The 12,431-nt window shown below is 31.0% G+C and overlaps 1 protein-coding gene across 1 annotated transcript in view; it reads right to left on the reverse strand.

Annotated features, from left to right (window-relative positions):
* LOC129231660 (putative sodium-coupled neutral amino acid transporter 11) overlaps window positions 1–12,431 on the reverse strand; it is an 89,096-nt gene that overhangs the window by 29,020 nt on the left and 47,645 nt on the right. The window contains exons 3-5 of the mRNA XM_054866023.1: window positions 10,893–10,977; window positions 6,761–6,894; window positions 2,278–2,353 (exon numbers count right to left, since the gene is read on the reverse strand). Of these exons, the coding sequence (XP_054721998.1) occupies window positions 2,278–2,353; window positions 6,761–6,894; window positions 10,893–10,977 (295 nt within the window). The remainder of the gene's footprint in view (window positions 1–2,277; window positions 2,354–6,760; window positions 6,895–10,892; window positions 10,978–12,431) is intronic.

The raw sequence follows: 12,431 nt of genomic DNA on the forward strand, positions 1-12,431 counted from the left end.
TTTATGTATTAGCAGAATTACGGAAACTTAAAAAATGCTGCACAGAATAGTAGTGTAGATCAGGGGTCTCCAAACTATGGCCTGCAGGCCAAAATTTGCCTGTGAGTCCTCAAAATTTGGCCTGCAGCAGAGGATCACATTTTAGATGCCCCCACATATTTTAGATGCACATTAACTCAACCAAGTCATAATTACTTGGTATGCTTACGCCTCTCCCCCCCTTTTTTGTGCTTTGTTTTGTTAGAAATTAAGTATAGGGAAACTTTATTAAAAAAGTAGATAAATATTGGAAAAAAGATGTTGGCAAATACAAGGCAATAAGATATTTTATAAAATGTTTTAACGGGTAATGGATGGATTTTTTTCATGAATAATAATTTATCACATTTAATTAAGAAAATGTCAGTATCATGGAGTTGGTAGTTGCTGAAATAAACCAATTTTGATCGTTTTTTTAGTATAAGTTTGATCATTAAATGTTTTAACCTAGTAATTAATTAATGTTAGTTCTTATACTAACACAGGATACTGTTTTACTTCCCCTGTTGATTTATGGTCTGGTTGACGAGAACAGAATATTAAATTTAAATTCTTAAGATGACATATCGTTCATTTTATGCGTCAATTAGTTCTCAAAATTGCAAGTGATTCTGCACAAAATTGCATATGGTGAGCCATCTTTATATGGGCATTGGCCTGCGAGTCTCGAGAAATTTTCAAAAATGGTCCAAAATTTGGAGACTTCTGGTGTAGATAAACATATCATACTGCCATGGGCATGTAAAGAGCAGTAACTGCAATATTTGCATTTTTCATTTATTTACATTTTTGTCAGTCATCTATTGTATCTTAGTTTCAGCATACAAGCTTGTTTATTCGGTTTCCGCTGAAAAAAGCGCAAAACAAAAGTTTAATTCCAACATTTTCCTATTGTTAGTATGGAGTCCACAAAACGTTTCTTCAAATATCTCGGAAAATCATTTCTGTAGATACTGCCGTTTACCTGCCCACGGCAGCATTAACACATTAACTAACTCTTAATAAAGGTTCACTCAATTGCTCAAATTTCAAATACTGTTTGGGATATGTGCATGCTTACTTATATATTTCCAACATATATCACGCATCTTCATTAAAAATTTAGTTACTTATACATTTTTCCCACTTTAACTGTGAAACTCCATGGGAAAAAAAAAAGGGAGTTGAAATTTTTTTAAGTTTATTTGAACACGTTTGAGAGCAACAAAAGAATAAAATGAAAGCCAATTAACTAAAATGTTGATAGTTTAAATAACAGGTTGGCAAATTTTTGCCACTGGTGGAAAAAATCACAGGTTTTCTACCCAGCAAAATTAAATTTTTGTCAGTTTTCAACAAAGTGGCAAAAATATAATTTCAATTGACAACTTTCAGAGGAAGTTTTTCATATTTTTTCCTCAGCTAATTAATAAAAAAGCATTAAATATACTTTGATAAAATGGTAACTTTGGTTTATTGGTTTTCTAGTTTAAAATAAATGTACTTTGCTATAAAAGTTAAATACTTTAATTTTTTTTACTATTAAACTTAGAAACAGTATTTGCAGTTAATATTTAAGAGAGGAAAACAATTGTTAACTTATAATGCGAAGGTGATTGATTGTCCTATAGAACTAAAGATATACTGGTAGTTTTTTTGTCCTTCTTGATTATTTTTCTCAGATATTATTTCCCCGGTAAAGGAGAAAAAGGGTATGTTTTTAGTAAGGGAAAAAATTCTAATATATTTCTATTTTATTAGGCTACTTCTATCAAAATTAAATAGCTTAAAAATCGTAAGGGAATGAGGAAAAAGAAATCTAAACATTTTCAGAATTATTAATAAATTTACTAATTTCAAAGATATAATTTGTTTAAATATGAAAAGAATATGACTTACAAAAATATTTAATATGTGGTAGTATGCTGTAGCGGATATATAACACCATTTGCTAGTACTATTCTATGATTTTTGTAACGTGATTTTGTATATATTTTATGTATTCTATGATTTGTTTTTCAATTAATAAACTAATATAATTAATATTAAAATTGATGGTTAAAATATTTATTTACAGTGTGTTATTTACATCATTACTTAATTAACAGTATTCAATGTTTGATTGGATTTTTGACATGGGTTTTTCCACCATACCAGCAAAAATACTTTTTAGCTGGCAAAATTATCAACCCTGTAATGTAATAATGCAGCACTAAAAATACAATACACTATCTGGAGATGATTTTGAAAATATATTACCTATCAATGGATATATGAATTGAGCAGCTGTCAGAAAATAATAACCTGGTCGACCAAATTGAGATTGAATCAATGCCTAAAAGAAAAATACAAGTTGAGCTAAATATGCTACACATGAAGTGTTAAAAAAAAACGAACAATTTAGCTACATATGTCTAACACCAAATGAATAATCCAATAAAGATTCTACAAATGTAAAATCAAAAGTAAATGATGATTTTCAATTTCTTAAAAATAAGTCACATAACCACAATGACATTAATAAACAAGGAAATAAAGCTTAACCACACAAATAGCAAAAAATTGTAGATTTGAACTAGTTTGTAGATTAAATAGTAGATTTGATTGTTAAGAAAGAACTCCTTAATACAAAAAGTCATGAGCATTGGATTTCATACATTTTGAAGCTTACAATTATCATGCATTGGTAAAAGAATTCATTATGAATTGCAAAATATGTGTTAATTTTCTTCCTATTTATACATTTATGAAATTGATTTTCTTAAATGGATATGACCTTTAAGCTTAGAACGGCAGCAAGAACCTGTATTGCATCCCACTAAACATGTGGTTATTGATTGGTATTGTACTCTTTCCAATCATGTCCTAGTCATTCCATTGAATAACTCATTTAGCTATAGGTCTCCAAGTGATCCATGACTTTGTGCTAACATTTTAAAATTTCAATGCAGTTTGTGTCCTAATGTGCAACTCATGAGTGTTACCCCGGGGAAGTTAATATTTTTTATGTGGAAATCATTTCTTTATCATAGTTAAAAACAGTGTTATTGAAGCCATATTTGTTTCTTCATAGAATGTGTAAGTCCAAAGATGGATATATTTATTTCTTATATGTTGTATATTGAAATGTACAGTTCAAAGTGAAGAGTATTGTTATCATCTCTCATGAGTGTTACAATTTTATATTGTAATATTTTTTTAAGTATAGAAATATACAGTTAGGCAGTAATGTATTTTTGATTAAGGAAACAAGAGACCTAATTAAATTTCCGAAAACACTGATAGAATTTATTCCAGCGAAAAATTCGCATATAAATCTCATGAGTGTTACCCCTCATGAGTGTTACTTGAAAAAGGTAACACTCATAGTAAAAGAAACCCAAATATTGAGTAGATCCATAGTTATAGATATTGCATTACCCTTAACTCATGCCTTTATTAAAGTGATATATTTTTTCATATTTTTATAATAAATTCACATTTATTAAAAACTGAGGAGTGAGCACTTAGACAAAGCTAATGTTTACACAAATGAGATTCGTGTGCGCTCTCTAAAATAAACTCTAATTAAAGGTAGTAGGTATTAAAGGCTCTAGTATAAACTCTAATTTTTAGGATAAGATATTCAAATGACTACATATTTTAGAGGAAGTGCAGTCAAAACTCTACAACATATAAAATAAAGTTAAATTCAGTTTGGAAGTGGGGTGCAAAAGAAAGGCTAATGCACACATGTCTGGATATACTAGTCATCACTTCTTGAAAACAGAAAAAATAAAGTAATTTTTCTAAATATTTATCGAGGATAACTTGATTTAAACTTGAGGGAAATGATTTTGCTCAAGTGCTGTTTGAGCTGACATTCATTTTTTGCCAGTCAATGCTAAAAATTTAGAGATTGCATTTTCTAAGTATTCTGCGTAACTTAGATCAATAAAAAGATGCGTTTAAGCAAAACTCACAAATATAATATTGTATAATGTTTGCAAAAGTGAATATTAGAAAGTGCTATATTTCCAAAGTAGCATAATATCTCACGTAATGAATTCTCAATTTCACTGGCTGTCTTTTAAAAAAAGTATTGTCAATCGTGTAAGATCCAACTTAGGCTGACCTACCCTCATTGTGTGAATATACAAAACATGCTACGGTTGAACTCCCACAACCCTAAATACCCATTTTTTAAAATTGTATTTAAGTATTTTTTTCTCAATATGCTACTATAGCTAAAATTCACCATTTGCATTACCATAAACTTCTTATTTAATCTTTAAAAATTGTTTTCAATGTTGAAATTTTTTAGCTAATTATGGTAATTACAATGAAAACATTTAATGTTTAATTTAATATGTTTTTATTGTAAGATTTACCCTTTATTTAGGGAACAAAATAAGTCATGAGAAAAAGTTATCCAAATGCTTGAAATTTCTTAAATAAATACATATTTATACCATTTTCACTTATTACTGAGTATTTAAGATAGTTTAATCAGGATTTGTTCAATTATTTATTTTAAGAAAAGAATCCACAGGATGTTTTATAAAGGTAACACTCATGAGAAAAACAGTGACATGCAAAGAAGATTTTTGGAATTTCTTAAATGTAATCAAATTAACTCACAAACAACCACCTGGTTAAAAAGCTATAAATTGTAAGGAATTTATACCTAGGAAAGTTTTCAAGTTAATAACAAGACATTTTTTAAAGTTGTGTTGAACTTAATGTGTAAATGCATTTGAAAATCACCCTACTAAAAATATAAATACAAAAGCGCAACAGGTTCAGATCAAGGCCCAGCTATGATGATCCTAGTCAATTTATCAATCCTCAATGAAGATCAATAACCCTTTTTAAATTAATTTCTTCAATTGCAAAATACAGCTACTGCAGGTAAAACATTCCAACTACCAGCAATTCAACAGAAATATTTTTTTTTCCAATTTCAAGAATACCCAGGGCTTCGAAAAGTTTAAAACAATGACCTCCGGTTTTGCCAACTGAAGAGAAATTTAGCCCATCAACATTCTTCATTTTGATAAATTTAAATGATTGGATCATGTCCCTTCAGACCCTCCTCAGCTCAAGACTATATATATTATTCTTTTAAGCCTGTATCCATAATCTCAATTTAAATATCTAATTTACTAATCTGGTAGCACTCTTCTGAACTCTTTAAAATAAATTAATATAATTTCGTTCTTAAATAGCTTATTGGAACAGGTTCAAAGGAGAAAAAAAAAGAACACAAGAAATCACTGCGTTTGTAATTGTTTTATAGTAATTGGGCACAAAACAGTAAAAAAATAAAATAAATAAAATGTATTGTAAAAGAATGGCTTTTGAATATTACCTATTTCTGCAAAAATCACGTACGCACATATTTGTGCATTTGTGTTCACTTATGCAGCTTTAGCTTGCATACCTCATCTACATCTTTCATTTTTGTGTACACTACAGGGGTGTAGTCGTAAAAAGATAGGGAGGACACAGGGAGGGGCTTCATATTTAGGTTAAAATGTATAAAAGTAGAAGAAGGGATGCTTGGGTAGAACTCGAAATAAAAGAGTAGCAGGGTGCCATCCCCATGATTACCCAGTGGTACAGTAGGAAGCAACTTTCTAATTGCACAAGACATAAATTTATATGAACTGTTTGTACGAAAAAGTAATCTTTTCACTTTCTGCTAAAGTAGTAGTCAAATATCCTTCAAGTTGCATATAAATTTTGCCTGGAAAATGTTTACATCTTCTAAAATCCAGAACATACTCTGTCTTGAAACCAAGAAGCTTATTTATTCTAATACTTATACATGATTTACCTATTTCTGAATAAATTCACATCCTTGCATGGGTTAAATCATAAGTACATACTATAATCATTCATAATTATACAGGGTGTTCCGTTTTAACCTGCAAGACCTTTATTTTTGCAATCGTTAGTCTTAAAAGTATACTTTCAATTTCAAAAATGTTCAAAATCAGATGCAGAGTTAAGACATTGAGAGTTTGAAGTAAAAATAAAAATAAGTCAAAAAATACAAAATTTAACTTTTTATACAGACCCCATGTCCCCAAACTAATATTTACGGAAATAATCTCCATTGAAAAACAATTCCAACATAAAAAGTTTGAAATTAGTATGACCAATATTCACTGAGATATGAAACTCAGCGTTTGGTGACGTACACCACTTTTCACTCGCCCTCAATATCACATTTTGGGGGAAAATATAGCAGTTAACATGTGTTTAAAATTATACGTGTGCATAGAGTGTGGTTTTTCAAATTGTTCGAGGTTTTGTAGTGTGTTTTTGCAACATAACATTTGCATTTATTTTTAAATAGCAATGAAAAATATAAATACCTTGTTTTTCTTACTTTGACAACCTGTCATTCTTCTGAGAGGGCGGTAAGTTCCAATCTCACCTTTTGTATGGTCCCTTAAAACTTTAAACTGGAATTCCTCCGAGTTTTGGTCGCACAAATCTTAAGTTTTTTGTGTTAGTAATATCTTTCAATGGAGATTATTTCCCTAAGTATAAGTTAGGGGACCTGGGGTTCATATAAAAAGTTACATTTTGTATTTTTTGACTCATTTTTATTTTTGCTTCAAACTTTCAATATTTTAACTCTACATCTGATCTTGAACATTTTTTGCAATTGGAAGTATACACCTAGGACTAACGGTTGCGAAAATAAAGGTCTTGCAGGTTAAAACGGAAGATTCTGTATATGTGTACTTACTTGATAAGTGGTTACACCAGCAGCTGTTCCTGCTTTTATCATTATACATAATGAATAATCTGTAGCAACAGCAATTAAAATTAATAAAATAATGCCTAATCCAATACCAGATTGTTGAAGTGCATAGGGGATACCTAAAAGAAAATAGAAAAAAAATGTAAGCAAAACATATTTCGCACATGAACATATTTTTGAAAGTGATAAAATGTAGAAGATCCATATCAGTTTAAGCCTGTAAATAAGTTATCTAGACCATTGGTAGAGCGGCATAACGACAAATTTTAGGAGAATTTTGCGCTTTGAGGTAAAAGCAATTTTGCTTTAGATACTCGTTTTGGGACCTCTAAAAAACGTCTTTAGACACGGAGGCATTCGCTGTGAGTTTTGTGTAAAATTGCAGAAGCGCTGGAAGTTTGAATCCATCGTAACGATTTTTTCCCCTAATTATATATTTTTCGATGTGTTCTAGTTACTGTTGAGGCTGAATGCAATAATCAAGATGCAAAATACGGTGACTACACCGTTCACTAAAATATTAACTTTTAACAGCTCAAAACATGCGAAAAATGCTGATTTATCAGAGCTACCAATAGTGGAAAAATTAAAATCTTCTTAAAGTGCTGAAAAAAAAAAAAAAAAAAAAAAAAACTACACAAATACATGTCCTTACAATTAAACCGAAATAATCACAGTAGACTTTGTTTATAAAACTTCAAAAAATCCACTTGCTTCGTCAAAAACGTCGCGTGTTTGACGTTTAGGCACAAAACAACCGAAGATCTCTTTTGCCAACAAAGACCGGCAGCATAAAAAAAAAAAAAGCATTTTGAGATGGAAAAGCATTTTTTTTTTCAATTATGATTCCGGGTCATTAAGGATCGTTTTTAGCCATGAGGCCCGCCATTTGGATCGTTTTTTTTTTCACAGCGTCCCGAAAAGAGCCATCCAATGGTATAGCCGAGTCATTCTTAGTCGCATCTCACGTCAAAAAAATAAAAACAAAATAATAAAAAAATCCCTCGCGGGGCTCATCAAATAACGGCTTGTACGTTATTTGCATTGCCTAAAAAAGCCTTTCAAGAGACTATGAAAATCAATGATGAGGACAGTCCAAAAGCTATAAATGAAAACGATTGGTATCTATCTATTCAGAGAAGAGGAAAGTCCACAGTTCTGTTCTTGTCAGCTCATCCTGGAGACAGAACTACATGTCCTGACTTTCACAAGAGCTGGAGATTTCAAACTCTACATGCAAGCTCTTTTGAATTTAAAGTGGATGTTCTTTTCCCTTGATCTGCCGAACTACTCCCGCGTTGTGTCAATCCATATGAGGGACATGTTGTCTTTGAGGGATTGGCTACCTTTTATCTATTCCGAGTTTTGAAAAGGAAATTTTGAAGTAAAGAAAACAAGAAGAGCATTTTCGGGAATGTCAATCAACAAAGCTCACGAACAAAATAATGCTCTTATTAAAGGAGACGGTGGAGCTATCGGCATGACTGAGAATCCGACTGTCTTGCTCAACGTTCAGATGGATGGTTCTAGGACCCAAAGTTGCACGAATCGTCCATGAATTATGTAATACTCTCAAAAAGATCAGCAGGGACGAGGTAAGCACTCACCATGAAATTTTTAATGTAAACAACTTTCATTCATCAACAGCGTTGCGAGTTAATACAACCAAAATTTAATTTTCATGTCAAATAAACTTCTAGCCCCCCCACCCTCTCCTCCCCTGCTTCCGAAGCCGGTCAGGAAATAATCGCAAGATCAAGTGTTGTAACTCTCTGTGCCGATGTGGAAAAGCTGGGGATGTAAACAGGGGAAAGGAGAATGGACATTTGACACCCAGGCAATAGGCTTTATTTTCATTTGTAAACTAAATTTCTATCATGATAACATTAAAACATTCTTAACATACAAAAGATAATAAGAAGCTCTTGAAATGCAAAATTAAGTAAAAGTTGGATTTATCACAGAGAGAACTGAAGATTAATTGTAAAACAATAGATCAATATGTAACGTGGATGCATACTGCTTTAATGCTAAATAGAGTTGAACTTTATAATGTTTTGAATATTCTACCTATGATTTACATTCTTTTTATGGGAATGCAGCAGAAAATGAATACATCTCCCTCTCCGTGATGAATTTGAATATTGTGTATTACATCCTAGCGTCACAGTTCTAGCTCACAACAATTTGCACGAATCGTTTGTTTGAGACACTATAAATAATAAATTTACATATAGTTCTATCGGACTTTTTTTTTTCATGAGGGCCCTCTTTTCTATTTTTTAAATAGGATTTTAAGAAAAGCTTCAGCGAAAATACAAAAAAGTCTGGTCTTCATTCTTGCAGCTTTTATTACCATTCCACTTTTTGTGAAAAATACGATCGCACTCTAATATGAAGCAGCTAAATATGGATATTCAAAATTTCAGCTAAAAATTGTCAATAGCTTTTTTTTTTTTTAATACTCAAAAACAGATTTTGCATCCATTTTAGGGATCACATTTCATACATAAAATTCTACTTCTATCAAATTTGTTATTAAGGGTGATTTAAGCACTCAGATTTCGTACTTTAAAAAAGATTAAATATTTTCATTTAACTAAAAAAGTTACTGAAGTTAAAAATAATTCTAAAATATTATTGTCAAACACGAAGTTTAAAAACAAAATTGAATAAGAATAATCTTTACGTTGGAAAATATTCTTTGTACTATAGTCTTAATTCCATGACACAAAAGACTATTCAATCATGTGGACGTTCTCTCTGAGAAACTGATAATATTCTTTAAAAAAGAAAGAAATGAAAAAAAAAAAAAAAGTTCACATGCGCCTCCCTTTTTCTCTAAATGAAAAAAAAAATCTCAATTTCATCCTGAACTTTAATGGAGGTGTACGACTATCACATGATATTATTTGATCTTGTAGGTACAAAAATGGTCAAAATGTGATGCAGAGTTAAGATATTGAAAGTTTGAAGTGATAAAAAAAATCAGTGAAAAAATACGCGATGTAACTTTTTTTGTGGCCCTCTGCTTCTTAAAGTTGCATTTAGGGAAATCACAAGCATAAAAAAAAATAAAAAAATAATAATAAAAAAAAAAACACTTTAGTATGATTAATAGTCTCCGAGATATGAATTGCTGCATTTTGTGACTGACACCACTTTACACTCTTGGTTTTCAGAGGCCATTTATTAGCAGTTTAATATATACACTACCGCTCATTAATTTCAATACACTTGCAAAATTCACATTTTTAAATTTCTCGATAAATAAGAGATCCATTGTTCTGTAACTTTTGTCAAATAGCATGGAATGGGCTGAAAATATCAGAAATTTGTTTATTTACTATGTACAGTAATGTTAGAGATATTCGCGAAAGTATGACTAATATTCATTTCTTTCAAAAAAATCAATTTTGTTTGCATGTTTTTGGCTCATGACACGCAGAGTTTTCTGTCCTGGCTTACCAAACTTTTCGAAAACTTAATAGCACTCAAGAGAACCATTATACTAAAGTTTGAAATACTATTTTTTGAAAATTTAATGAAATATGAATTTTAAAAGTAGTTAAGTCCTCACTGCGCATGCGCGAAAGATAGAAATTTATAACTTTCAAAATTTTGTAAACAAATGTATTTGACAACTTATGAAAAAAACTCCAGTTGAATCTTAAAAATTCAGAAAGACATTTGTGATTTAATGAGCCGCATTTAAATTATTCTCAGATAGAAGACGAAACGTGCGGGAATCTCCGCAAATTTGCAACAAACTGCAATCGTTCGGTATGATTCATGATAAAAACAGATTATTTGTGAACAATCCTTTACGATTCGTCGCGACAGAATGTCGTATTTAATCAAAAATACGCTTGTAATAACGGCAGCCCCGTTGTTTTATATATATATATATATAAATAAAAAGCTTTACAACTGTCCCTCATTGTAAATGCGTCCATATCCTACGACAATATATAACGAAAATTTGTCTTTAGAAAGAGAGTTTTATAAATATCACTCATTGTAAATGCGTTCATATTCTGCTACAATACATAATGAAAATTTATTTAGTTTTCATAATGATAAAAATATACATTTTTGTGCACTCGTATATACATACCAACAATTCCAGACCCGATAACACTATTAATGTAGTTAAAACTTGTTTCAGCTAAATTACTTTTCAGTTCAACCGATGCATCTTCCTGTAAGAACAAATGCAATTTTATGCAACAATAGAAATAATTGCTTTATATAACGATCGTCAAGATTCAGAAATGTTGAAACAAAAATGAGTACCTTAAATGCAATACAAACAGTTAAAAATTCAATTCTAGACTAAAATAGATAATCTACTATTATGTGAATGCAAATACAATAAAAGGAATACTGTAATTATTACCAAATATATAGTTCAGTAATCCCTAAATCCTAATAATCGTTTCAATGAAATTTTCAAACCATCTTTTTTAGAAACAAGAATGCAAGAAGCTTTAAAATACACATTTATGTGGAAAGAGCCAGCTGAAATAATCTAAATCAGACATGTGAAATATATGTAGGATTCTCGATAAAGCGCGAGACCGCAAGAATCGCGCACTTTTAAAAGAAATCTCACTCGAAAAATATTTGCGGGTTTTTCCCGCGATTTCGTCACGTCTGTAAAACTAAGTAATAAAATTAAGAAAAAAAAAATCTTTCTCAATTTTTTAAATCTCACTCTTAATTTCAACAGAGAGGGTGAGATTTTCTCACCCACATTTTTTTTCTCGATTGGGAAAACTGTTACATGGGTGAGATGAACCAATCCAGTCTTACAGAGAAAATGCAAAGCCTGGAGCAATAATATTCTAAAGAACTTTCAAAGTTTATAAGCAAAATCGTGAGCAAAAAAAAAAAAAAAAATATATTTGTTATTATTATTAATATTTTGGGTCAGTAAATTCAGTTACTTCAAGAGTTTTATGCACTATAATATTAACAAATTCAGAGTATATTAGAATGGTTAAAATACAAGCATCTGGAAATTAATACTGAGCTGTTGCACTACGTAACCTTTCCCGACACATCGAAAATTACGAACTTTTTTATTCTTCCCAGAACACTAAAAGATCTTTTATCTTCCACATTCACAGACATCGTTAAAAAGTGGAATCATAACAGCTACGTAGAGAAATCTGTTCACAATTCCTCATGGACATAATAGGGTACGATCAGCAATGGGCCTAGAGTTCCGAAGTGGGTCCCTCTTCCTCCTTTTTCTACACACCAAACCATCATTATCACAATGCACTATCAAAATTTTAGCAGTTTTTATATTTTAGTACCAATTAGAACAAGATGTCTACTGATCTAGTAAGCACAAACTCCAGTATTTTAGTATGCAATCTCGTAAAAAAGTTCCAACATTTTATCACAAAAAACTTTTGGTCGCAATGTCATAGGAACATGAAAAACTGAATTTTGGGGGCCCCTAACTTCAGGGGCCCTTGGAGTGGGCTCAGTTGGCCTATGCGTTAATTGGAGCCTGTACATATAGGGAGTTAGCTACGCTCTCCTGACATAGTATCCACATAACTTTTTATGATGTTCGTTAAAAACCATTCCTGTCCTCTAAGTCACGAGGCTGAACAGGATTACGATGAAGGTTCCCCATTGA

This window comes from Uloborus diversus, chromosome 10 (genome assembly GCF_026930045.1).
Source record: "Uloborus diversus isolate 005 chromosome 10, Udiv.v.3.1, whole genome shotgun sequence".
NCBI lineage: Eukaryota > Metazoa > Arthropoda > Arachnida > Araneae > Uloboridae > Uloborus > Uloborus diversus.